Source organism: Aythya marila (assembly GCF_965140915.1).
Source record: "Aythya marila genome assembly, chromosome: 25".
Taxonomy (NCBI): domain Eukaryota; kingdom Metazoa; phylum Chordata; class Aves; order Anseriformes; family Anatidae; genus Aythya; species Aythya marila.
This window is the reverse complement of record NC_139066.1, coordinates 2,931,052-2,958,459: the sequence shown is the minus strand read 5'-3', so window position 1 is coordinate 2,958,459 and position 27,408 is coordinate 2,931,052. Positions and strand designations below refer to the sequence as shown.

The 27,408-nt window shown below is 60.2% G+C and overlaps 1 protein-coding gene across 1 annotated transcript; it reads right to left on the bottom strand.

Moving 5' to 3' along the window:
- Positions 1–4,193: 4,193 nt before the first annotated feature.
- Positions 4,194–26,761, bottom strand: MRC2 (mannose receptor C-type 2). Its single transcript, XM_082779035.1, has 30 exons — positions 26,630–26,761; positions 17,752–18,150; positions 16,890–17,063; positions 16,559–16,723; positions 16,231–16,344; positions 15,681–15,824; positions 15,079–15,267; positions 14,339–14,493; positions 14,008–14,115; positions 11,993–12,108; positions 11,734–11,882; positions 11,417–11,634; positions 11,097–11,239; positions 10,608–10,710; positions 10,255–10,393; positions 9,913–9,948; positions 9,254–9,414; positions 8,834–8,901; positions 8,474–8,574; positions 8,221–8,366; positions 7,956–8,070; positions 7,710–7,873; positions 7,303–7,411; positions 6,701–6,939; positions 6,444–6,612; positions 6,082–6,231; positions 5,698–5,817; positions 5,231–5,410; positions 4,987–5,013; positions 4,194–4,445 (listed from the first exon to the last, which is right to left on the bottom strand). The coding sequence occupies exons 1-30, from the start codon at positions 26,715–26,717 to the stop codon at positions 4,225–4,227; spliced, it is 4,410 nt and encodes a 1,469-aa protein (XP_082635161.1). The 5' UTR covers positions 26,718–26,761; the 3' UTR covers positions 4,194–4,224.
- Positions 26,762–27,408: the final 647 nt, after the last annotated feature.

Sequence of the window (27,408 nt, the reverse complement as noted above, 5' to 3'; positions counted from 1 at the left end):
ATTGTTGGTCACTGGAAACCTGACCCAGACGCATGGCTGTGCTCGCCCGTCTCCAAGTTGGTCCTTATAAACTACGTATAACTGCATGAAACGGGGGAATTATTAAACACGAACCATGCATTATACTATGACCAATAACCACCTGCAGCGAGGAGTACCCAGCAGATTTGTCATTATCCAGGAATAAAATTCCTTACTAAGCAGACACTGTATTCACAGAAGGCTGCATTCCTTTATCCAGCAAAGATTAATAACCTCTGAGTCAGACTTAGGGCTGGATTCTGGGAATGAGGAAACAAAGATCTTGTGGTCGCTTGTTTTGCACAAACTGGTTCTTTTCAGAGTAGCGGTTTTTACCATGGGGTGAAATGAAAACCGCTGCCAGCTGTGGTTTGCTTCAAAAGGGCAGCGTCCGCTGGCCACAGCCCCCGCGCGTTGCACGAGTGCTGCAGCTCCAGGGATCCCCGGTCCTCAATTCGCTGCGGCCACTGAAAACTTGCTTTTTCCTGATCATTTAATGTTCAATTGTGACCTTTGCAAATGCAGCTGTGTCAGAGCCGCCTGGGGAAGAGAGCTCAGCCCAGCAAACTCCGCACCCTGGCTGTGCGCTGCTCCCCATAGCCTGCAGGCAGAACAAAGCCAGGACAGGATGACCACTTCTGCCCGGGGCATACCATAAGGCTCCCGAGCAGCACCATAAGGCTTCCCGATGCGAAATGCTTCTGAACGTCAAGCTGAAGTTCTTCTCCAAAAATTTTGCCCCTCATCCGCAGAGCAGGGGCTGGTGAGAAGCACGGGGCTGCTGACTAATTGTAGCCGGCCCCCGTTGCCACCCCAGGAGGTGTTGCCTTCCTACTGCTACGTAAGGAGTCAGTAGGGAAATTAAAGGGGATTAAGATAACAAGGCTCTTTCATATCCTTTTCCAGTTGAGCCCAGCCTGAACCAGACATCATGGAATTTTGTAACGACTCCCTTAAAATGGGTTTGCTCGATTCAGGCTGGGAAAAGCTGACAGAAGGCGGAGATCGTTCGCCTCCATGAGAAAGGGCCTTCGGTCACTCCAGACGGCTACGTTCCCCAAAGGCTCCATTTCTTTTAAATTAAATAATAAAGCACATTGTGGGCTTCACGGTCTAAAGTCAGCAGTGCAACTTTTACGGGGCTTCCTCTGAAAACAAACTGCCCACCTGGCTTTGGGACCAGGCACCCTGAGACCAGAGCAAGGGTGACTCGAGCGTCCTCTCCCTGAGCTGCTGCAATGAGCACAATTATTTCCACTGCTGTTTGCAATTAACGAGAGCGGCCCCCTCTGACCTTCCTGCCAGCTCCTCGGCTTCTCTTCCACCTCTCGTGTGAAGTGCTCCAAAAGTGCTGGATTACAGCCTGAGCCTTAGTGAGAAACAGAAATTTCAGCGCTTTTCAAAGGGCTCTGTTCAAACTGAGGTCTCTCTCCAACTCCGGAGGGCTGGGTGTCCAAAAGGGAAGGTTGTCCGTTCTCCAGCTGACTCTTCCCAAAAAACAGCCAGCAAAGGCCAGCCACCATGCCCAGGGACGTGCAGCATGATGATGCTCCCTCGCCCACCTACCTGCTCCCCTGGCCCGGGGCTGGTAGGTGCCGTTTCACCCTCAGCTTTGCTTCTTTGGAACGCACGGAAAGACAAATTTTGGTTTTCCCCAAATGGAAGGAGAAAAAAAAAAAAAAAAAAAAAAAAAGGAAGAAAATAGGTGGGGAAGGAAATTTTATTTCCAAGCTTCTAAAAGGATCTTACAAACCACAGAGAGTAAAAAAATGCAAAACTATATATATATATTATATATATATATATATAATTGACAGGGTCCTTTTAAGCAATTCTTCACATTATTCTAATGGTGATAGGCGATACCACTTAACCGTATATGCAGTTTTCCTGTAATCCTGATCACTGCCGAGAGCTGACAAATTATTCTTGTACAAAATTTCCCCTATATTGTACAGACTTCTTTGCTTGAAGGTAGAGAAGAAGGAGGATAAAGAACGGAATTAATAAAAAAAAAATAAGAAGAAAAATCTTTTTAAAAAGTGTTCCTGGATAGGGCTGGGTGAAAGTCACAGAGCACAGAGAACCCTGCGCCGCGCTGCCCCTGCTGAGCCCAGGGCTTTGTGCAATTCCCTAAATGAGCCCAGTCCTGCCCAGCTGCACCTCTTGCCCTCAGCACCGCTCTTCCCCACTCCATCCCACCAAACCTGACCTCAGCTTTTCCTTTGGGACTTTCCACCAGCGGGAGGAGTCGCAGAGGACACGCAGCGCAGCATCCCCCACAAGCCCAGGTGCTGGAGGAGCTGAACTCCTGCTGGGGACGGGGATGGGGACAGACTCATGCTCAGCTCTCCAGGATCCAGCACCCACATCAGGAAAGAAAACCAACAGCTCCAAGCCAGAAAGGACCTCAGGAAATGAATGTGGACAAAGCCAAGACTGAGAACTGGACCCGGGGCAGCTCCAGGCTTGCTCTCGCCCTGAAACGTCGTGGCGGCTTTTGGATGTTGCCAAAAAGTAAACAAAATGAAAGGATCCCTTGTTCCCCTGTCCCACCCCCCAACAGTTCCTTAAACACTTAATGTCCAGCTTAAGTGAAATCAACAGATTTTAAAATCCACACAGGTGTCAAAAATGAGAGTAACACAACTTAGCTAGTTCCCGTCGTCTTCACAACAAAAAAAAAAATGTGAGCCTTCGAGGCAGAGGGCTACGTGAAAATGTCTTTTTATGGGGGTTCTGCCGCCTTGCTTCAGAGGTTATGGGGGCTTTTTCGGGTCCCGTTCCCAGCAGGGACCCCCCCCCACAGGGCCTGAGCATCTCTCACTGTCTCTGGGCATCCTCTGTCCCGACCCCAGCGCAGGGGGTGCTGCAGGAGCAGGACGGCTCAGCCCCGGGACACGCGCGCTCCTTATTGCACAGCTCGACAGCGAGCAGGGGGCTCAGCCATGCAGCGCCTTCCTCCTCCTCACCTACACCTGACACGTAAAACAGGCAACCACACACACCCCAGCCAGCTGTGTGAAAGAACGTATATATTCAGCACGCACTCAATACAGTATAGCAAAAAAAGCTATCGTTTCCTTAAAAAACAAAACAAAACAAAAACCAAAAAAAAAACAACGAAACCTCCAAAATTACCACCAAAAAAATTCCAAATTGGTGCCCACCCTACATCCCTCACGCTCATCCTCCTGGCCCGAACAAGCAAAACCAGCCCTGCGCTGTCCCTGCCCTGCAAGGAAGGGCGGTGAGCGGGTGGGCGCGGGGGACGCAGGGCGGCTCCGGCTCTCAGCGCCCGGCCCCGAGCCTTTTCTTTATTTTTTTGCTCCTTCCTCCACGCACTTTGCAGTCGGGCAGAAACTGGCCAAATCTCTCGGGGGATCCGAGTGCCGAGCGGCTCGGGGAGCGGGGCCGCCAACCAGCGCTGCGCCTAACCAACAGGAGGATGCTTGGGGCTTCCAGTTCTCTGATCTGCTCAAAACCTGGGGTGCCGAGGATGCTCCCGCCGGGGAGGTTTGCTCTGTGCTAACTGGGATGGGGACCAATGGAGCAGCGAGCGGGGCAGGATTGTGCCACCGGCCCGCAGGAAGCAGCAGCAGCTGCCTCGCCGCGGCCGGCCGCAGCCCGAGAGATGCAGCGGGGAGGAGAAGGGGTCGCATCGCTGAGCTGTCGGGGTTGGGGCGGGGGTGTCCTTGCAGGGGTCACCGCGACGTCTCTGCTGCTGGAAGTGGGAGATGAGGACAAGGAGGAGGAGAGGACCGACCGGGCCGTGGGGCTGGCCCTCCTCGCGCACGGGAAGGGGAGGTAGATTGGCTTTGGAGACCTCTTGCCCAGGAGGATGTCTTCAGACACCAGCTCATTTTCTGGGGGGAAAGAGCCCACTGCAGGGCCCTGAACGCCCGCACTTGCCTTCTCCCAAGGGGAAGGTGTCTCGGAGCCTGTTCAGGGAAAGCTCTTGAAGCAGGGGGCAATTTTCCCCTCAACTTTTTAGCCCTGAAACTGCCTCCGCGGCTGCTGCAGACAAACGCCCAGCAGCCGGGGACGAGCCTGGAGTTGGTGGCAGTGACCCTTGGGACACCCCGACCCCAGCCCCTCTCCCTGCCCCGCTGCTGCCCCTGCCGTGCTCGCCCTGGGGATCGTCTGTGTGATGCTCTCCATCCCCCCCTCCCTGTCCCCCTGTCCCCAGCGTCCCTCCTGCCGTTAGTCTTGCTGCTCGTTCATCTCCATGTCCGACACCAGGATGTTCTTCTCGGCGGCTTCGCTGGGGTTGGAGGTGGTGCGGCTGTAGCGGGCGCTCTCGAAGGCGCCTCGCTCCGAGCTCCTCCGACGCTTGTACAGGTAGATGGCGATGCCCACCAGGGCGCACAGCACCAGTGTCGACAGCACCACCACCGCGATGGCCGTTGTGTTCTCCGGCAGAGCTGCAGGGAGGGGGAAAGGCCGGTGAAATGCAGGCTGCCACTTCCTGATGTCCTGCCCGAGCCCCAGCCTGGCGCATGAGGAGCTTCAGGTGGTGGCTCTCCGGATGGGTGGGTTGGTAGGATGGGTCAGGGAGGGACAGAACCGCAGCATTTTGGGGATGTCAGGCCCACGGCAGAGCTCCTGGTGCAGGACAGCCTCTCTGGGTTGTTCCTGATGTACATTCACATCAGGAATGTGAACTCCTGGGCTGGATCTTTAGGATCCACTGCTGTCTGGGCTGGATCTTTAGGATCCCACCAGAAGATGTGGCACCTTCTGGATAAACCCCTCCAGAAGGGGCAAGGGAGCCCCACAAAGGGCTGGCCAGACATTTCTCCACAGAGGAGGACTGAAAGCTGCCCAGGGATGGGATTTCCCACCCACAAACACCATTCCTCTTGTTATTCATGCAATTTCGGCTGCAGCACGGGCCCACAGGACCAGGTCATGCTCCCACTGCTGGGCTCAGTGCGAAGTGATGCTGCTGATGGTGCCACTCACCTGCCCTGGAAAAGCTGCTCTCCTCCACTGCAATGGCAACACAGAGAGGTGAGTACATGACAACACTCTCCCCTCTTCCCACCATCCCACTGGGACCTGCAGACCCCCCACCACCACCACGCTGCACTGGAATTCCCCAAAACGTGGCCAACCCTGCCAGCAGGACATAGCCCTGCCCTGCAGCACCGTGCCCAGACTCCTGGTTCACCCCACACCAGCCCAGGCTCTGCAGGGGGGTCCCTACCTCGGGGGATCTTGCAGATGACCCCCATGGTGACGTTGGTGCAGGAACCCAGGCGCCAGACGCCGTTGCTGCTCTGGATCCAGTAGCAGCTGTTCTGGCTCAGCATGCTGGGCCCCGTGTCGTGCTGGCCCCAGTTGGAGTAGTTCACGGCGGTGTTGTCGTGCCAGACCAAGGTGCCACCTGAGAAGTGGAAGAACTGGGTCTGGGGAGGCCGAAGGGGATGCCCTGTCTGTGCCCCGGTTCTGAAAGCAGGGGGAGGCGTGAGGGGGCGATGGGGAGGGCCCACAAAGCCAGGGGAGGACACATGTGGCACATCCCGCACAGCCTGAGATGCTCTTGGTCACACCATAGCACAACCACCCCCAAGATGGTGCCACCACCGAGGGCTTCCTCTGCTCCATGCAGACCTGGTGGGAACCCATGGGGTTGCCCAGGGAGGGTCTAAAGCCTCCCTCCTTCCTTTGTACCTTTGGGGTTGAAGGTCATGCCCAGCCAGGCGCCCTTGGATGGGCCCTCATAGGCCTGGAGATGCTCCCACACGAAGACGTTCTCCGTCTCGTCCTGGATGGACAACACCGTGCCTCCGACTGTGGAAGAAAGGGGGGTGAGGGGGAAGCCCAGGGCCAGGAGGATGGAGCATGGGAGTGGCAGCAACAGCGAGGACAAAGCCGAGGAACCACTGCTGACCATGAACCTTGTGGTGCACGGGGAGCCCCAACGCAAAGCAGCGCTGGGGAGAGACGAGGACTGACCAGAGGTGGCCTGGTACAGGGCCGGGGCCTCTATTTTAGGGTGTTGTGCTGCACCCAGGGGCAACCTGGGACCTCTCTTCTCCTGCAGCCTCCCCGTACCTTTCTGGCACCTCCGCATGGCGTCCTTCTGCCCCAGGGTGATCTCCATGTGGAAGGTGTAGCAGTGGTCCCGGAAGGGGATCCAGGATGAATCCTCCAGCGACTTGGGGCAGCTGCCGCTGTAGCTCCACTTGTGCGTGCGGGTGGCACCTGGGGACACACACACACACACACACACACACACACACAATGCATTGGGGTGGGGGGCACAGGGTGCTCGGGGTCCCACAGCACGTCGGAGCACCCTGGGCCACCCAGCCCCACAGCGACGGGACCGGAGCTCCTGGTGGGATGCCACCTCCAACACCACTCAGCTCCCGCTGTGGGGCCTGCAGAGCCCCCCCCGGCCGCCCCCCTCGTACCTGAGCGGAGCTGGCAGATGCCGCCCTGCAGCTTGGTGTCACAGCCGGCCGTGCGCCAGCTCCCGTCCGCATCCATGTAGGAGCAGCCGGCGACCTGCTGGGGCTCCCCGTCCTGCCAGTTGGCGTAGAAGAGGTTCTCCTCCGTCAGCCACGAGTAGCTCCGGCCTCCCTGCAGAGCCAAGGGGAGAGGCTGGGGGGCTGCTGAGACCCCCTCCCAAATGGCCCCCAAGCCGGGGGGGCTGTCCCCGTCCCCTCACCTCGTTGTTGGCCAGCCCAATCCAGAGCGGGGCCCGCAGGCTGCTGACGGCCTGGGTGAGGAAGGCCTGGCTGTAGGGGTCGGGGATGGTGGCCAGGGTGGCGTTGAGGGTCTCGCAGAGCAGCAGGGCCTCGTGCCACCTGAGGGGTTTCTGCAGGATGCGGTAAGTGCTGTTGTGGTAAAAGAGGGTGCCGGTGGGCGAGGGGGGGTACGGCGTCCGCGCGGGGCTCAGGAACGGGTCTGGGGGAGTAAAGAGACACGGTCAGAGGCTGCTCCTGCATATCGGGGGGGTCGCCTCCTCGCTGGGGTGTCCACGAGGCAGCGCTGTGCATGCATGGGACACGTGCAGCTGGCTGGGGACTCACGAAGCCAGGCTGATGCACGCAGGTTTGGGGGTGCCCCACAAACCGCTGGGGCCAAGTGCTCCCCCCAAGCCGAACCCATCCTCCTGCCCCCTCCCCACTGCCCCATGCTCCCTCCAAGCTGACCCCATCGCCCCAGTCTCCCTGGCTGTGGCACCCCCCTGCTGTGGGGTGCTGGGGTAAGGCTGGCAGCCCCCAGCTCCGCTCGGGAGGGCCCCATCACCCCCGCACCCCCCCCTACCTATGCTCCGCTGGCAGATGTAGCCGTGCTTCTCCTCCACGCAGCTCCGGTCGTCCCAGCGCCCCGTGAAGTGTGGGGGGGAGCCGTGCCACACCACCACGCAGTTGGTCTGCACAGCCAAGCCCCAAAATCAGCACTGCCCCCAGCGCATGTCCCATCCCACACCCCCCGCCCTGAGCCCAGGGACCCCCACGCTGCAGGACCAGATCCTGCACTGCCCTCAGAGAGCCCCCCCAACACCCTACAACCTTCAGCCCCACAACCTCCAGCCCACCATCAGTGGGACACCATGCTGAGGCCTTCTCAGGGTGGCAGGTGCCTTGACCACTCTCCTTCCCAGGGCAAGGCGATGCTATGGGGCAGGGTAATGCTATGGGGCAGAGTGTGGGGCAGCAGGGGGGGCTCACCGGCTTGTCACTGGGGCTGGAGGCGCTGCACCCTGAGGGCTCACCAGGCGCCCAGCTCACATGCCGCAGCGGCTCGCCCTCCACCCACTGGAACTCCTTCTTGGCGTCGTGGAGGCCGATCCAGAGGTCGAAGGAGATGTTCGGCAGCATGGACGTGATGAAAGCTGTGAGGGATGGCGAGGTGCTGAGGGCCACCCCGAGCAGCTGTGGGGCTGGTGGCAGTGGTGGTGGATCGGGGGGACCTACCCTGCTCCAGGGGGTTGGAGATGGTGGCCAGCACGGCGCCCTGGTTCTCGCACGCCTGCTTCGCCTCCGGCCACTTCACGATCTCGGCTTTGTCGCGGCCGTTGAAGCTGAAACACTGCACGGGCAGCAGGGCATGGGATGGTCTGGGGGTGCTCCCACCCCACAGGCCTCGCTCCCGGTCCCAGAACCCCCAACCTCCTCCCACACCCTCCCCAGCCCCATCCTTCCCCAATGATCCTCTCCCCGGGGTCTGTCCCCACCATACCTTGCTGAGGAAGGGGAACCAGCCTTGGGGACAGCCCCCGCTTGTGGGAGCGGGCATCGGTGGTGGGGAGGGCTTCACGGCGGTGGCATTACTCCGCTTGCAGATGTAGGGCAGCGCCGTCAGGCACTTCTGGTCCCCCCAGTCCTCTGCAGGGACAGGCAGGCCAATGACACCCCCGTCACACCAGGACAGGGTACCTCAGCCCTGCCTGCAGCCCCCTGCCCCTCCGGTGCCGCTGGACCCAGCCCCTCACCTCTGCTGGCCGTCATGTAGACGCACTTCTTGTCCTTGTTGATGGGACGGGGCTTGCCGGGTGCCCAGGAGACGAAGTTGAGGAGGGACCCATCGGACCACCTGGGGAAGCACGAGGCTGGGCAGTGACTTGGTGAATGCTACGAGCTGGCTGCAATGGGACCAGTCCCATGCCTGAACTGGGAGCGTGCACCACCACTGCCCTCTCCTGGGTGAGGAACCAGCAGCCTCCATCCCAAAGCACCAGCCCGGGATGGGCCCAACCTGAGCAGCAAGCGCTGAGCTGCAGTGCTCTCCAGGCTGGGGCTGGTGGCATTGGGACACACAGGGACACGGAGGGCTCAGCCTGACCCTGACTTACTTGAACCTCCCGTCGTTCTCGTAGGTGTGCAGCCCGATCCACCAGTGCTGCTCCTGGCCCCTGGAGAACTGCAGGACCAGAGCAGAGACGTCAGTGCCTGGAGGGCCCTGTATGCATCTCCCTGGGGACAGCCACGGCCACTTGGGGCATGGGGCAGGACAGTGGGGGCTGCGCAGCCCCCCTGCAGCTCGCAGTGCTCTGGGAGTGCCCCGTGGTGGCACCTTGCTGGTGACGAGCTTCACGACGGAGCCACTGAGCACCAAACCCGGCCACCAGCTTGGAGCCAGGCTGTCCCCAGATAACGTCCTTCAGGCAAAGGACGGAAGAAGCCGTGCCAGGAGGGGCTGCAGGGGGCACAGAGCTGCAGGGGGCACCCAGCCGAGCATGCCTGCACCCAGGGAGGTCACCGCCACCTCTTACCTTCTTCAGGTTCTGGCCCAGGAAGCGCAGCTCGGCCTCGCCGTGCACTGACACCAGCTCTGCCTGGAACCAGCTGCAGATGCGCTGCGCCTGCACCCACGTCGAGTGGTGCTCGAAGAACTTGTACTCAGCCTCCTGGTACTTCACCCACTCTTTGCTGCCTGCAGGAGGGGACCCGGCACCATGCTGCAGCGTCCCCCCCATGCTGCCACCGCGTCCCCGTCCCTTTGTCCCTTTGCCCTGCATGGGTTTGGCCTCTGGGCTCCTCCCTGCAAGCGCAGGGGGCCAGCTTCCAACTGGGGGCCTGATCCTGCCGTGCATTTGCAGGCAGCAATTCCTCCTTGCTGTTCAGCTTGAGTCGGGGGGACCGGCCCCATGGAGCATCCAACAAGGAGGTGAGGGCAGGTTTGGGGCCTCCATGCTCTGCCTGGCACGGGGACACCATGCAGTGCCACGGCTGTGGGGACACCTTGGCTCCTATCCCACCTCCCACCCCTTCTACGGTCCTACACAGGGTCCCTCCTCCTCTGGATAACGCTGCCCCTTCCCGGTGCCCTGTGAGACCGCAGCTCGCTTTGTGCTTGCTACAGGATGGGAGATGCCCGGGGAGGACAGCGTGTCCCAGACGGACACATGGCCACAGACAGCTGCTAACGCACCTTGGGTTGTGATCTCCGGCTCCTTCACATCAGCACCTGGGGAAGGAAAGGAGAGGCTGTGAGCAGGATGTGGGGCTGGGATGCTCCACACTGACACCACCTGCATGGGGCAGAGATGCCCCAAATCCCTCCAGGCCTGGCAGCAGCTCCCTTCACCCCCCAACCACCAAATTAAGGCTCATCCTGCCACAAAAGCACAGCTTGCAGAGGAGACGCACCCCCACAAGCTCCACCAACCCTCCCCTCCTCTTGCACAGCTTCCTGCTCCAAAAAGATGCTCCAGCGCCGTCCCTGCTCCCTGGCCCCCAGGTATCTGCAATCCCAGCCCCTGCCCGGCGCTACCTTTGGGCAGTTTGCAGATCCAGTCCAGCTGGGCTTCGCACTGCATCGGCATCCACTGCAGGGACGCCAGGTCCAGCACTGCGCAGTTCCGGATGTCGTCGTCGTCGTAGTTGCTGCGGTCAAAGTTGTGGTAGAAGAACTGGGGGGCCGAGAGAGACAGGCGGGGTTGGGGCTCCCAGGCTGGGTTTCCACCAGCGCTGGATTTGTCCCCTGCACCCCAACTGCCAACTGGGGCAGTACATTGCCAAAATCCCCCCCGTGGCAGCAATAATTGCTGCCTGTGGTGCTGCTGCTGAGGTTCAGCTTTGAACCAGGCTCAGCACCCAGGCAGGGGGTGCCCTGTGCCGACTCACCCCCAGCCCGTCGCTCCAGCGCCAGCTCCGGTCCCCCGCGGGGTCCCGCCGGTTGAGGCCAATCCAGAACCAGTGCTGCTCGTGGATCTCTGGCTCCGACTCGCTATGGGAGCCGGGGGGAAGTGGTGAGAACATGCCCAGCCTCCAAAACAGAGGTTTTTATATGTGTACATTGGTATATATTTATATTTTGGCCCTTTTTACGCTTATTTTTTTAAACCTGCTGTCCCCGTGATGCCTAAAGGAAAGACCCCAGGTAACAGACTCCCTGGTGCATGCAGGCTCAGGGCTGGAACAGTTTTAAATCCAAATCCCTCCCCAAATTTCAAGCACTTCTATCACACAGAAGGTACGATGGCCCCAAACGATGCATTTTCTGCACACACGGTGGCACAGAGCCATGGGCACAGGCCAACCCCACCGCTGGGTCCCCATCCCCGTGGGTTCACACCGAGCACATCCACGCAGCGGGATGCGCTGGCCCCTCACCCAAAAATCTTGTTGAGGGTGTTGGCGATGAAGTGCTCCTCCTCGTAGCTGCCCAGGCTGAGCAGCTGAGCCCCCAGCTCCCGGCAGAACTCCTGCGCCGCGATCCACGTCTTCTTCTCTTGCAGCTTGTCAAAATTAAACACCTGGCGAGGGAGGAGCAGAGGGGCTCAGCCCCAGGACCCCACTCAGAGACCCCCCCCAGCCCCTAACCAGCCCACAGCGGGGTCCGGGCTGCCTTTTGCACGCACCCAAGCCCCAATGCACGCTCCTAGGATGGGAGGGCACAGCCAGGGCTCGCCGCAACCCCCAGCACCCCTCACCTTGTAGCAGTGCCGCAGCTTGGGGTCTGCGCTCCATCCGAGGGGGCAGGCGCCGGTGAGGCTGGGCGTGGGGTAGGGGCTGGGCAGCTCGGGGTTCACCGGCGTGCCCAGGTTCTGCCGGCAGATGTACTTGGCCTTGAAGGTGCTGCAGTTCTTCACCTCCCACAGCCCCATGGAGCTGCCGGTGGCCAGGGCCACGCAGCCGCCCTTATTGTAACCTGGAGCCAGCCTCAGGGTCACTGCCGGTCCCTTCCCCGGGGGCAGAGCCAGCAGGGAAGGGGACGTCCCCATCCCACCCGCCGCCGCCGTCCCCTTACCGGGCTGGTCGCGGTTCCAGTGGGTGTACATGACCTCGTCGCCGCTCAGCCAGCGGAAAGCGCCCGTCTCGTTGATGTCCTGCAGCGCCGTCCAGAAATACTCCCCGTCCCAGCCGTAGATGAGGCTGCTGACGTACGCCTGCTCGAACCTGGGGGGCACAAGCTGCTGGCTGAGCCCCCTCGCCCCCTCCCATCCCACACAAAAAAACCCTGCCCTGGAGCAAACCCCGTCCTTGGGCTGCTGGCTCCTGGGGCTGACCTGTTGGTGATGGTGACCAGCGTGGAGCCGTAGTCGGAGCACAGCTTGCGGGCGTCGCTGTAGGTGACGCGGTCCTCGCCCAGCCAGAAGCAGGAGGGGCTGTGCCACTTCCAGCCCTGGGGACAGGAGGCAGCAGACATCAGTCACCCGGTCAGCTCCGTGCCAGTCCCTGCACCTCCTCCACGAAACCACCCCAAAGGCAGGGGCCGAGCTCCCCGCTGTGGGAGATGTGGGATGGGAGCAAGGTCCCACGTCCCCTGCTGCCACCTCCGCCTTTTCCTGGGAGGTCTCCTGCCCCCGGCCGACCCGGCGTGCCCCGGCTCTGCTCCAGAGCTCTCGCAAAGGAGAGGGCTGCGAGGAAAACAAACACCCGGGGCAGCTTCAAAGCAGCAGAAATCGCTCTCCCCGCCAGCGTTCGGCCCCGCCGGGGTGCGGGGAGGGGAGCACAATCCTCTGCTTATGCGGCGGGGCCAAGCGGAGAGCGAGTCCCACCGCAGCCTGCTTTAATCGCTCGCCTTGTTGATGTTGGAGCCTCTCCGGGGCTGGAGACACAATAGTGCCTGTTTTCTGCCAGAGCAGTGAGCGGGGCGGCAGCACGGGGAGGGACGCGGGGGCTCAGCTGCGCTGGGACAGGGGATGTGCACGGGGTGGGAAAGCAAAGGGTGGGAAGGGTGAAGGGGCTTGGCCGGGCAGGTAGGTGGCCTCAACTCAGAAACCTTTCTGATACAGTAGGAAGCATCACCGGGGTTTTATCCGTGTCCCCAGTGACACTGGGGGACACGTGCCATCGGCACAGCGGGGAGGAAGCAGAGGGAGGGATGCGGGAGGGTGCCTTTGGGAGGAAAATGACTCCAAATCCCATTTTTGTCCCGAGTTCCTGTCTCCAAAGTTGGCAAAGCCAAGCATGGCCCCTCTGTAAGGCCGTTCCAAAAATAAAGGGTTCGTGCTCTAACTGCATGTGGTCAGGAGCTGGCAGGGCTGAGCATGGTGGCATGTGGCCACCAGCACCTCGTCCCCAGCTCCTGCTGACACTGGGGGTCCTCCTGCTCCGGTGCCACCAGACCTGGCCCGGTGTGCCAACCTGCCTGGCTGCCACCCTGTCCCCGGGCCCTCGCAGATACCAGCCATCTGCTGGGGTTTGTCTTTGCTGGGATGAAGGAAAGGTCTGGGCGAAGCCACCTGCACAGCCCAGCAGCCCCTCGAGGTCAGTTTGCCGGGCTGGGTGTGAGCGAGCGCTGCCTCTGAAGCACTGGGAGAAGTTCAAGGGTGGCAGCGCTGCCAGGCTCCCTGCGCGAAAGCTGAGGCACAAAAACCCCTTCCAGCAGGCTCAGGAGCTGCAAGGCCTCGTCCCCGCCAAGCTGGGGAAACTGAGGCAGCTGGCTGAGACGCTGGGGTGGCACAGCCGTCGGTGTGTCCCAAATGCCAACATCCCCGTGGACATGGGGAAAACAAGACCGAGAGCACCAGTTTTGCAGCGAGAACGGTGTTATAAGGGCCAGGAAGAGTCAGCCCCATCCTGATGATGGCAGCACCACGGTCCCCTGCAGGAGCCCTGAGCTTTGTGCATCTCAAAGCCAAGATGCTCCCTTTATCCTCGAGCCGTTGGGTGCAGCCCGATGCCAGCCCAGAGAGCTGCCAGGAGCCCAGGGCCATGGGGTGAAGGCGACCAGCACCAATGCACCAGGTTCCTCCATCCCATCCCGTCCTGCTCCTGCATGGAGCCGCTTTGCTGCAGCCTTTTGGCACACCGAGAGGCAAGGCGAGCAAGCAGGAAAAAAATAAAAATAAAACTTCCTTGCTGGAAACTCGTGCCAGACCAAGGGGGAGGATCTTGGATGGCGGAGGCATTTTTTTGCCCCAATTTCTTCCCATGGCCTCATACAACCCCGGAAGCAGGGGCTCGGCACCCCCTGGGCACAGACCCACAGCTCTGGGGATGCCAAGGCTGCTTTGGGGCTGCAGTTTGGGAATTGCAAGGAATTGGCCAAGAAAGCACAGCCCTGCGCCCCCCTCACCTTTCGGCACCCGTGGTCATCCTCCTCTTTCTCCTGGCTCACCCGGCCGGGCTTTTTGCAGATAGAGGGCAGGGTCTGGTTGCAGGGGCTGTCGTTCCACCTCCCTTCCTGGAAAGGGTGAAGAAGAGCAGGATTGAGCCCAGCTGACAGCCTGGGGAATTTCCCAGCTCAATCCATGCTCCATACATTTTTCCTTCCCTGCAGCAGCCCCCAGGGCTGTGCTGGACCCTTCCCGAGCCAGGTTCAACCCAGGCTCCCCTGGGTGCCCCATCCCTGTCCCTATGGGGATGCTGTGGAGGTGCAGGATCCGTCCCCAGCCCCATGCCCTCACCGGTCCCCAGATGGTCACGCAGTCCTCCAGGCTGTCACGGAAATTGTTGGGCTCGAAGGGGTGCCAGTAGGTGAACCTCACGGGCGTCCCGTCCGACCACTCAAAGTTCATCTGCAGCTTGAGGTCGTTGAGGCCGATCCAGAGCTCCTCCACGTCTGCCAAAACAGGAGGCAAAATCCCTTCTGCCTGGCTGAAATCTTGCAGAAACCCTCCCAAAAAGGCTTCAAAACACCTCCCGAAACCCCTACCCAGCAGGGGCTGCAGGGCTCAGCCCCACGCCATCAGGAGGAGCAAGGATGTCTCTCCCCACAAAGGAACAAACAGAACTAAATTTGTCAGCAATTTTTATTTTTCCCCCTATTTCTGCATTAATCAAAGAGGACTAGTGATGGGGCCATGTTATTTTCACCCTGGTGCTGCAGGCTCCTGTGAATGGCTTTTACATCTGCTGGATGGAGAATGTGGCTGAGCAACCCACCACTTCCCAGCCTGGGGTCTCCACACCGTTCACTGCCACTAATTAATTTTAATTTTCCATTACAGAGAAGTGGCTTTGCATGGCTGCAGAGATCGGACAGGTGCTGTCCTGCCCAACGTCTCCCAGGGCACCAGAGTGGAAGCTGGGGCCACATTTGGCTCTCCCAAATACCCCAAGAGCAAACCTACAAGCTCTGGTGCTGCAAAATGCAAACCTTAAAGGATGCCAATGTTCCCCTGGGCAGGGCCGGGGCTCCCCGTACCTTGTTTGATCTGCTTGGTGACAAACTCCAGCTCGGAGAGGGTGTGGATGCTGACCAGGTCCCCCCCGCTCCGCAGGCAGGTCTTCTTCGCGTCCTGCCAGCTCTTCTTCTCTCCCACCAGGCGGTAGCAGTTGGACTGGAAGGATTGCCAGCTGGGCTCGCAGTCCACCTTCACCTCCGACCACGAGTCTGGCAGGAGAAGAGCAGCTGAGGGCTCCCGTCCCGCTCCCCAACCCTCTCCTCTGCGGGGCACCGCGGTCCCACGGGGCTGCTCGAGCGCTCAGAGAGCGCCTTGTGCTCCGGACAAGAGGCCAAGGTGTGGGAAAGCCACGGCCAAAACCAAGCAAGGTGCAAGCAACGGTAGCTTTAGAGCTCTGGAAACCATCCCAAATCCCTTCTGTTTGCACAGATTCGATGCAAGAGCAGAGCCCAGAGATCTGGGGAAGCACCGCAGAGCTCCTGTGTCGCTTGAGCCCTCCCCTAACACCCAACCTGTGACGGCACCGAGCACCGAGGTGGGGCTGCTCTGGGATTTTCCAAACCTGTTCCCACCCTGGGACGCCCTGGATTTACTCCCTGGGACACTCAGCCTCCCCGCTCACCCGTCAGGAAGGGGTCAGCGGTGGCGTTGGGCTTCTTCTTGCAGACGTAGGGCAGGGCGATGCCGCAGTCGCGGTTCTGCCAGCCGCCGGACGACTCGGTGCGGATCACACCGCAGTTCTCCTCGCTGGGGTTGTCGGGCTGGTCTGGAAAAGGGGCCAAGGGGGGGACAGGGTGATGGGGGGTTCACAGGGCGGGTGCAGCTGTCCCCAGCCCTCTTCCCGGGGTATCTCTGTCCTTACAAGTGCCTCTGGGTGACAGCACTGGACAGAGCCAGGGCATGCCTTGCAGTAAGTCCTCCTGCCCCCAAACACCCTTTTGGGGCTAGAGATGGATGCAGAGAAATTCACACCACCTATGTCCTCCGTCACGCTCCGGCACCGAGCTGCCCATCAGTGGCCTGCAGTGCCCCGTGGCACAAGGATGCTCAGCCCAGGACACCCGGTCCCCTGGGCAGCCCAGGCCAATTCCTGCTACCTGCCCGTTCCCTGCCCCACGCCGCGTGTCCTGCCCCACCGCAGCCCCCCGGCCGCACGCAGCCCCCCAGCTCACCGCTCTCCCAGTTGAGGTACTTGAGCGGCGAGTTGTCCGACCACTGCCAGCCCCCGTTGATGTCCAGGTCGTTGAGCCCGATCCAGAGCGTGGAGCTGTACCCCGTCAGCAGCCCTGGCACCAAGGCAGAGAGAGAAGCAGGATCAGTCCCCCAGCTCCAGCGAGGCCAAGCTCAACCCCAGCCCGAAACCATCCCCAGACCCCCTGGCCAGGACAGGGAGCCCAACCTGGGGCCACGGATGGCCATGGGGCCACCAGCTCTGCCCCGGGTGGCGAGGACATGGGGGCAGCCAGCGCCTGGGTGCCATCGCGGGGCCACCGCGCTCACCGTTGATGTAGGTCTGCTCGTGGATCTCGGTGATGCTGAGCAGGTTGGCTCCTTGCTGCTCGCAGCTGTTCCAAGCCTCCCGCCACGACAGCGTGGACTGGAAGTTGAACTGGTAGCAGCTGTTGGTGAGGTGGTCCTTGTCCCAAAACGTCTCGCAGTCGTTACCTATGGGGACAAGCAGTTGGCAGGGGCGAGCACCCAGCACGTCCCACCCAAACTTCAAAAAAAAACCCACCTAAAACCCCATATCCCACAAAACCCAGGTGCTGGGGAGCCTGGGGATGCTCCTGCATCACCGGGAGAAGGGAGGGGACGCGCTGCCCCCACTTACTCTTTATGGGACAGAAACCCCATCGCTCGTCCTTGCCGTAGTCCTGGGTGGTGGCGCACCAGAGGTGGCCGTCCTCCCGCCCCGTGCTGGTGCACTCGTGGAACCACTGGTTGTCGTACTTGAAGGGGATGGTGCAGGGCTTCCCGTGCGAGTTGCCCTGGATGGTGTAGATCTCTGCGGGACAAGAGGGGCCCCCTCCTGAGGCTGCGGCCAGGGGGCAGCTGGGGGGAGGTCGGGGTGAGGGGTGTGGGTTTTTCCCCCTCTAGGGGGGCTCCTGGGATGCACAGATGTCCTGGTTTTGGAGGGGATAGTGAATTTCTTCCTAGCAGCTAGAATGGGGTTGTGTGGGGGATTTAGGAGGAAAGTAACGCTGATAACACCCGATGCTTTGGCTGTCGATGAGCGGTGCTTACATTGAGCCGAGGATGTCACCGCTTCGGGTGCTGCCCCTCCAGTGAGGGGCTGGGGGTGCACAGGGAGCTGGGTGGGGGGATGAAGCCAGGAGAGCTGACTCGGACTGGCCCAAGGGATGCTCTACACGTGGCGTTACACTGAGCGATAAAACAGGGGGCAGCTGACAAGGAGACGGCGGCTGCTCGGGGACTGGCAGGGCATGATCCCACCCGCGGGGCTGATCCCATCGCCCTGCTCCCGCCTGGTTTTGCAGCCCCAGCGAGCCTGACAAGATCAGGATTTGGGGCTGCTCCCCCTCCCCTCCATTTTGGGGCTGCTTTTGCTTAGGGGCTAACCCTACTGCTAACACCTCCTGGGTCTGAGCACCAAGGCAACGGGGACGAGGAGCAGGGGACTTGGGAAGCACCCAGGGTGCAGAGTGCGAGCCCGGCACCCGGCGAGGCATTACCGGAATAGGGCACGGAGCACAGATCCTCCTCGGTGCCGTACGTCCTCCACTGCGAGCTGCGTGCCTGGTCCCCCCTGTCCAGCGAGGAATTGCCCGGGCGGGCGCCGAGGTGCTGCGAGAGCTGCTCGCCGAGGCTGCGGCAGCTCCAGCGCATGTTGACGGACTCGCGGTCGCACTCGTAGGTGGCCAAGGGGTGCAGCCCGGCCGTGGCGTTGGCCCCGTGCCACGACACCCCCAGGCACTGCATGGCCCCCACGTTGAAGAGGCGGTTGCGCGAGACCCATTTCCACTGCTGGGCTGGGGCGCTGGCGTTGCAGCCCTTGGCGAGCCGCACCAGCGAGTCCTTGGTCTCCAGGCAGCCCTGAGCGCCCGCGTTGTAGATGAGGAAGACTTTGGAGTCTGGGGGGAAAGAGAGAGGAAAAAGCGTGGGGAAAGGGTTAAAGCACCGCCGAGGGGTTGGCACCGCGCTTCGCCCCCACCCCCGTCTCAGTTCCCTTTCTATGCACGGCAAGTTTTGGGGTGCAGCCCTGCGCACAGCACCCAGCAGGCTGCGGGACACCATTGCCCTCTAGGAATAGCCCCAGTGCCTGCCCTGGGGTGATGGGTGCCCTGGGAGCCCCAACAGGCATTTGCACCGAGCTGAAGCCTCCTGGCACCCCCACAAAGCACCAGCAAGCAGCTCTCGGGCATCAGAGCCAGCACAAAGAACTCAGGGCTGTTCAAAACTGAGACCCCATCAGCAGCGCCCCAAGGCAACGGTGCTCAAAACAAGCCCTGTGCCAGCACCAGAGGAGCCAAACCACCAGCTCTGGCACCAGCCATCTGCTCCAGGTAAGGAAACAAGAGCAGGAAAATAGAGAGCACAGCCAGCATCTTCACCTGTGCCTGGGGATGTGTTAAAAAACCGCGGAGCAATCGAGGTTTGGGAGGGAGGTGTCCCCCGGCTCGGGCAGGGCGCGATGGACAACGCTTGCACAGGCACAGCCCCAAGGGCAAACACGAAGCCTTGTGTTGGGACCCTCCAAAACCCCAGCCCGGGTGCTGAATGCTGGCCTCCAGCACCCCCACACCACCATCCCCACTCGCCATGGCCCGAACTTCCACCCCCTGGCATTTTCCTGCACCATCCTTCGCAGGAACCCATCTCCGAGGCCACCTCATTCCTTCCCATCTCAAAACCAACATAAACCAGTAAAACCACCAGGATCTGCACTGGGGCATGACTCCCCAGGCAGCTCTGCTCCAGCTGATGCCTTGCTTCCAAAACCTCCACCTGCTTCTTGCCCCCACGGCCCAGCGACCAGCAGCACGTTGAGAACACAACTGTTCCTTAATTATTTTTTTTTTTTAAATTCAACCAATTTTTTCACTACAAACATCACGAGAAGTCAGAGCCTACTCACGGGCCTGGCTATATTTAGCTTTGTTTGCTTTGTTTTTTTGCCACTATATGAATTTTTTGGTCTGAGAAGGTTTTCGTTTCCTATCCACCCAAAGCTTCCCCCCTGCCCTGGGGGAGCCACGCTGCTCCAGGCAGCTCTGGCAAGTGGCTGGGCTCAGCCAGCTCTGCTGACTTGTCTCCACGAGGAGGAAGAAATGGAGGAAGGAGGAGAAAACGATCAGAGGGCTTTTTGGGAGGCTCAGCACAAAGCTTTGTGCACCTTGACCTCGCTCCAGAGAACGGCTGGCCCCAAACACACAAAACTGGAGCCTGCCCGCGCGCAGCTCTCAGGGGGTGAGGGGGGCGCAGGCTCCGTGCGCGCACAATACCAAAAGCCAAGGACTAGAAGAAGAAGCCCGTTCATTTCTCAGGAGACATTTTTTAATCCCGGCAAGCTCCCAACTAAGCAAAAGCTCTGCTGGGGCTGGGTTATGGGCTGTGGCTGCAGCACTGTGCGGGGAGCCGAACGCTGGTGCTGGGAACAAATCCTCCGCGCCGTGAGCCCCGCAGCAGCCGTAAGCAGCAGGGGTCAGCAACGGGACACCCTCCTCTGCTTATTGCTTAACCCGGTTTTGCAAAAAGCTGCCCTGAAAATTCACAGCAGGAGGAAAAAACCCTCGGGAAGGGGTGTTGGGGTGCTCAGCGCCCCACGATCCCGTCCCCATTGCTGTCAGGTGCTGGATCCGTGCCTGTCAAGGCTGCACCCACAGCACTGCGTGGGCTTGGAGGAAGCTGTCCAGACTCTAGGGAAAGCCCAGGGCCGGAAAGGCACCAAAAAGCTCTAAAAATGGACAAGGTGGAGCTTGGAAATTACAGCCTAAGGCTTTGGGGCTAAAGAAAGGACAGGATGTTACCTGCTGGCATCAGGCTCGTCCCAGTGACACCGCGATGGCCTCAGCAAGCTCCTGGAGGCACCAGAGCAATGCTACAGGTGCAGCAAGAAGCTGCTCAGAGCCATGGGCCCGGGGTGTGCTGCTGAGAGCTTTCACCTGGGCAAAACAGGGAGCGAGCTCTGGCCGAGCTGCTGCCTCCTGGGGCATTGGTTTGGGGCACGAGCTCACGCCCAGGCTCGCAGGAGGAGCGGGGAGCTTCACTGGTGCCAGAAATCTTTGTTTTGGAAAAAAATTTGAAATCTTTGATTTGAAATCTTTGATTTTTTGAAATCTCTGATTTGGAAATAGAGCTGCTGGAGCTGCGTTTCTATGAAGGACGACGGGAGTTCTGTACAGAGGCACGGGAGCACAGCGTGCTCCGAGCACTGCAGCAGGAGCCCGGCGCTCTGCGGTGCTGCCGGCGGAGTGCCTGGGGCATGGGGCGTGGGTGTCCGGCCAAACGCCTTCTCCCACACTGTTATCCCGCGGGATAAACCCGGCCCTCGCAGGGGTCAGCCCTGGAGGAGCGATGCTCTTGGGGTAAAACCCCAGCCTGGTCCACGCTGCAGGAAAACTTGAGCAGAACTGAAGGTTTCTGCAAACCACAACTTCACCCGGTGCCCTTAAATCACCGTCCAACAGGGACACTGCAGGGACAAAACCTCTTCCAAGTCCGTGCACAAAAATCACCAGCACCACCCTCAGCAGCAACGGAGCAGCTACAGATGACTCCTTTCAGTGATGTTCTGTGGGTTTTTGCACCCAGTTTTGGAGATGAAGGAACTGGAGAGCAGGGCACCAGCTTGACGCTCTGCCTGGAACGGCCAAAATTCAGCCAGGGCTGGGTGCTGCCCCTGTGCCTCTTCATCCTGCATCCTCCTGGCGGGGCAGCTCAGAGCAGCCCTGTCCTGCTGCCTGCCCGCGGCATTTTCCTGTTTGTTTGTTTTTCTGCCTCTTTAAAAGCTTTTAGCCACCAAAAAGTCCGAACCAGAAGGATCTCAGCGCAGCCCTTCCCACGACGGCTTTGCCACCGCAGGGCAATTAAGGAAAGCAGCGCAACCTGCAATTTGGGGACGTGGGCAGCACAGGATGAGAGGCCACGGAGGTGGCCCTGAGCAGGGCTGACGATTAACATCGGCTCTGTGGGAGCAACCAGGGCTGGGTCACGGCTCCAAGCCCCAGGAGCCAGGTCCCTCGTAGCCCCCCGGGGATGCAGGTGAGGCCGAAGGCTTCGGATGGCTTGGCGAGCCCAGCCCAGCTCACATGCTGTTCCCCTGCTGTCCCAGTGGGAAGCAGCATGGAAGCCCTCAAGCCCCCTTCTCCAAACTGCTGCTTTTTCATCCTTTATTGCTGCCCAAAGCTGAGCAGTGGCCCCGAACCCCAGGGTGCAAACCTGGAGGAGAAGCCATGGGAAGCAGCAGCTCCTTCACAGTAACATCCACAGGGATGTACCCAGCCCAGGGGGCAGATAACCAACAGAGAAGCTAAAACACTGGAATAAAACCAAGAAAAAAAAAAAAAGAAGAACCCCAAACTGTTCTCATCAGACACAGGAAGGTTTCACCCAACAGTGACACCTCTGTGCCCAGACCCACGGACACACAGGAGGGGAGGGAACCACAGGCACAAGGAGAGAGACCCAGTCCCCAAATCCACCCCCAGTGACATTTAGGGATGCAGGATCCCAAAGCTGCACTCCAGTAGTAGCACAGGAGGGCCCCCAGCTCCACCTTAATTTGTGTGGGTTTGGGTTAGCCCCAGAAAAGCCCAGCATGTCTGCACCCCAGTAGTTTGCCCAGCTTTTGCCATAGTTTGCCATCCCCTGCAGACATCCCCAAGGTTTTAGCATGGAGAAGAGCAAAAACATGGTCATGAAGAGCAATTTTTGGCCAAAGGGAGCCCAAGGAAGGAGCCCTCCAAGGGCTGGGAATGCAGCATTGACAAACGCAGCTGCAGTACCCATGGCCCATGGCATCCCTGGGACGCAGCAGCATGCAGCTCTGAGCGCTCAAAGCCAAGCACCAGGATAAAAAAGGGGTTCTGTTGCTGCCGGTGGTGGTTTTTAAATTCTAATAAACCTCAGAGGCCAGGTCCCTTGTCACAGGGATGACAGCAAAGCTCGCGATGCGGGCGTGCAGCACCAGGACCCGCACCCGTAGCGGCACAGAGCCCGCGGCGGTGCAAACAGCCACCGGTGGTTTATGGGGTGGGAGCCCACCGGGACGAGCTCCGGACTTGGCTGCGACCCCAGGAGGCCACCCACCACCCTGCTCATTTTCTGCTGCCTCGGGGAGCTGTCGGATCAGGGCCATGCAGGCGTTAGGTCCGTTCTCCCCGCACCTGGCCGGGGATGCAGACAAAAGCTTCGGACCCTGTTCCCTGGGGGATGCTGCCCGTGGGCAGGCCAAGCGACTTAACCCACCCGTGGAAGGGGACAAGTCCCAGCATCAGCCCTCCGTGCCTAGCACCTGGATTTTCCCCCCAAATTTCCCCCAGTTCGGCTCCAGGCTCCAGCAATGGGCCGGGCAAGAGAGCCCCGATGCACATCCCCGTAAACGGGGTGTAGCAATTGCCTGAAAAGTAACACTTTTTTTCAACACTACTAAACACAATAATAACAAACACTGATAGTCATGCACAATTATTTCCTTCCTTGCTTCTCCAGCATCATTCCTCACGCTAACACCCCAACCTGGGCCACCAGTGCCCATTAACCTCCATTTTAGCAAAACCAGGCGTGCTTGCACGGCACAGATCAGGCTCCAGGTGCCCCAAAGAAATATCTACTTTTTTTTTTTTTTTTAAATGGACAAGATGTTGAAATGAAGTTTTTCTTCTATTTGCTTGTCCCATGCTCACAGAGGGTGCTGGGGTTAATGGGGCCATTTTGCAGAGCACAAAGTCGCTGCGTTGGGATTCACGCAGGGAGCACAGGAGCTCTCCATCTCCCTGTTCCCATTTTCATCTCCATCCTGCAGACATGCTGATTTACAGGAAAAATCCCATTTGTGTTCCTGTTGTGACAGCACAAGGCACAACGCAGCACTCAGCTCTCCCTGGGACTGGGACATGAGAAGCATCAGGTCCGAAAAGTGCCTCGTGCCCCCTGCAAGCACCCAAACCTCCCCTCCCGGGCTCGAGAGTTCGCTCAAGAATCTGCAAGTCAACCCACTAATCATTTGCTAACCCTTAATTAATTAAAGATGGGTCCTTTAAGAAAAGGAGCATCTGTGTGGGTCCCTTTTGGGCTCCAAGCAATCCGAAGAATGAGAAAAATGTGATGTTCCGCGGGCTCGGCACGGTTCAAATTAATTAAAACCCTGCTCCCCGGCTGCACGTGAGGAGCAGCAGCAGGAATCCTGCGGCTCGCCAGAGCAGAGCGCGGCCGCCACGCGTGCGCCCGTGTCGCCACCCCGAAATCGTCGCTGGCTGCACGCCCCAAACCCGACCTGAGCAGCGCCCGCTGCCCCTCCCCAGCCAACACAGGGTATCAGAGCTGGGATCTGCTGCTACGGGTTTGTAAAAGCGGATCCCCCCGGCAGCGATCCCAGCCATCAGCAGCCATTTGCTTTGATTTCACGGCTCATTTTTCCCCGAGAAATCTTGAATGGGAAGGACTGCACAAGGAGCCGCGAGGCCAGGCTACGTTGTAACGGCTCGAGAACGTCTGCTTGCGGTTTATGGGTTAAAATAAAAATGCGGCTGCACATAGGAAGGCGTGGGGCAAGTTGGGGTCACCCCAAATGCTGATCCCGACCCTCGCCGTGGGAGCCAGCCCAGGATGGGGGCAGCACCTTCACGTCGAGCACATGGGAAACATCCCTGGGCATCGCATGGTTCTGGGTGGCTTCGGGGGCAGGGGGCAGCTTTGCATTAAGCAATAAATCTCGTTTGCTTGTCATTCTTTTAATTCTTGCGCAAGCAATCCCTTCTTCTGCCTGCCTCTTCCTCTCGGCCCGGCTGCCTGCTGAGGCTGCAGGCGAGCTCCCGGCTTCCCCCAGCCCAGCACCACGCTGTGGGGCTTTTACCCCAAATCCAACACCGCCGTTCCCCCTTCCTGCTCCCAAATAATCCCGGTTATCGTTTCTCGGAGCCACACTGGCCGTGCAATAAGCTATTTCCATTGCAAAGAGGAAAACGGGGAGAACTTCGCACGAAGCCTGCCGTGTTTATTTTAAAGGCTGTAAATTCTTCCCTGGGTCCCTTCCGCCCCCTCCCCACCCCGCGAAGCCGCCGTGGCAGCCCCTGCCTTCAGCCACAGGCACTCGGCCCCATGCAGGGGAGCTGCGCGGTTTGGCTGGGCGGAGAAGTTTTCCCAAAATTTACATTTTTTTCAGCCTTTCCCGGTGCAACGGGGAGGCTCTGCACCAGCAGGGGAAAAGCGATGCAACCAGCGAGGTCCCCAAGGACCCCAGCAAGGACCTGGATGCGGAGAGCATCCTTCCAAAGGCAGCTCGCTAAGGGGACATCAGGGACTGATCCCCAAACCCAAGCAAGGCTCCTTCCCAGCTGCACGCTCAGCACTGGAGACCTCAGTGTCTGCCTGCAGGCAGCAGGCACCTGGGACGTGGCAGCTCCGTCAGTGCCGTCCCCTGTCCCCATCCCAGGTTCCAGCTGGGGAAAGATGCTGGGGAGGACAGCGGGAAAACAGGGAATAGGGTGGAGGGAATTGAATGAGCATGGAGAGACCCCAGGGAAAATGAGCAGGGAGGGACAGAGAGGTGCAGAAAGGCAAACAGCACCCGCAGGCTCTGCGGGGCTCCCTGGAGGACCGGCAAACGCCCTGAAATCCCATCCCCTACAGAATAAACAATAATAAATGGCGTTCCCAGCCCCGCAGCAGCCTCGCACCCCAGTCCAACCAGCAACGAAACCTGGCCTGGGGGAGCTCAAAGCCTCCTTGTTCCTCCCCGGCCCCGGCGCGGGACCGCCGCTCGCCGCCGCGCTCCCACCTCGCTGCGCTCCCACCGACCGCAGGGACAGAGCTGCCTCTGTCCTCGGCGTCACGCGGGCGAAGGGAACGCGCCAGACCTGGCTGCTTCCAGTGGCAAAGCGGCCGGGATCGGGCCCGACGGGTGGCTGAGCCCTGCAGAAATCCAGCAGCCCCCCCCCAGGACACTGCAAAAAGGAGGGATTCGCGACCTCGAGAAAAGGCGTCTGCGGGGACAAGAGGAGCGTTAACGGGGATCCGGCTCAGGAAAGTTCTTTGGAGATGGTCCCCACGCAGCAGCAGAACCTCTACTGAGTGCTCCGGCACTACAAGGATCTCTTCCCCATCGCCCCGTCCCTTTCCCCAGTTTTTAGGCCGTTTCTCCCAGCTGTGCCTCTTTTTTACGCTCCTGGGCCAAATCCTGCCCCTGGCACCGAGCTGCCTCCAAACACTGCACCACAACGGGACCAAAAACCCTGCTCTGCCCCTGGCTGAGGTAGCAGCTCCCTGTCCCCATTCCCTGTCCCCCATCCCTGTCCCTGCTCCTTGTCCCCTGCTGGCAAACGCCACGGGGGAGAGCGGGGGGCCAGGGGGAGGAGGGCAGCAGCGCCTCCCCTCCTGCCATTTCCAAATCTGCTTTGGATTTGCTGAGCGTACTCTAATAAAATAGGCCAAGGGTTTATGTTTGTTGTTGTTCGGGCAGAAGTAGCCAATTTCGAATTTTTTTCATTTTTTAAAAACGAGAAAAAAAAAAGTTTTCTCGATACAGACAAATTAAGCGAAGGGAGCAACCCAACGGGTGCCCGGCGTCTGCACCGGGCTGTCCCGGGATGAAGGGGCTGAAATGGCTTCGCCGGGGATGGGAGCGGCCCCAGGAGCCCCCGGCGTCTGGCACATGGTGTCTTCGGAGGGTGCTAAAAAAAAAAGCCCCAAAAGCCACGATTTATTGTGAAAGTCCTGCAAAAACGGAAGTCTGCAAATACCCACTTGGACGTGGGATGAAGAGTTTTGGGGTGGGACGCGGTGGGAGGAGGAGGAACCCCCCAAAAAAAACCCTTCAGCCCCTCCCCGGGGAGACAAAAGCCCGGAGCGGGGCTGGGGGCCGCTGCCACCCCCTGGTCCCGGAGCCTCCCCGACCCCCCCCCCCGGAGCCTCGGAAACTTTTCCCCCGGGCTCTCCAGGCGCTGCGTGGCCGCACGGAGCAGGGAACTGAAGGGGAAAAAAAAAAAAAAAAAAAAAAAAAAAAAAAAAAAAGCTCCAAAAAAGCGACGGCGGCTCGGAAAAAAAAAAAAAAAAAAAAAGGCGGCGAAAGCAAAGGCGGCGGCGGGGGCTAAAAACAAAACGCGGCGGTCCCAAAGGCGACCGGAGGGAGATGGAGTAAAAGGAGCCGAGGGGAAAGCGAAGAAAAGCGAGGGAGTGGAAAAGCCCAAAAAAAAAGAAAAAAAGAAAAAAAACCTTCCCGGAGCCCAGCGGCCCCCGCCCTCCCCACGGCCGGAGACCCCCGCGCAGCGCCCCGGGGGCTGAGAGGGGAGGATTTTGGGGTGGGGGGGGTGGATTTAGGGGTCTCCCCGTGAGGCTGCATCGCTCCTGGCCCCCCCACCCCACAAGCTGCCGGCGGGGGGGGCGCGGTCCCACCTGGGTGAGCGGCGCCGAGCACCAGCTGGAGGCCCAGGAGGCAGCCGAGGGAGGCTCGCAGAGGCCGCGGCCTCCGGGGGCGCCCCATGCCCGGAGCTGCCCCTCCGAGCTCCGCTCCGCGCCGGGGCCTCGCCGCTTCCCTCGGCCGAGGAGGGGACGAGCGGAGGGGGGCGGGAGGAAGAAGGGGGAGGAGGTGGAGGAGGAGGAGGGACGCCGAAAAGAGGAGGGAAAAAAAAAAAAAAAAGTTAAGAAAATATAGTAAAAAAAAAAAAAAGTCGGAGGTGGAGGGAGGGAGGGAGGGAGGGAGGGAGGGGGGTGGGGGGGAGCCAGGGCCGGCCTCAGACACTGCGTCAGCGGGAGCCGAGCTGCCCTCGCCGGTGGGACGGGCCCTGGAGAGCCGGGGGGGGATCGGGGGGCCGGGGTTGGGGCTGGGAAAGGGAAGGGACCCCCCCCGGGAAGGGGACTCCTCCATGAAGGGACCCCCTCCCCCGAGAAGGGAGCCCCAGCCCGCTGCACAGCGCCAGGGCTTCGGCTGCGCTTCTGGGGAGGGGGGCTTATGGGGCACTGGGAGAGGCTGGAGGCCTCTGGGGGGGTTGGGGAGCTCTGGGGAGAGGGGTTGGGGAGAGCTGGGGGGTTTAGGGGGCACTGGAGGGTTTGGGGAGCTCCGGGGGTATGGGGGGTTTGGGGGCAAGGTGTCAGGAGTGGTGCCAAGGAGGTGGCGGGGAGCGGTGTGTGGTGTGTCCTGTGTGGGAGCCCCCCCATGCAGGGTTCCAACTTCA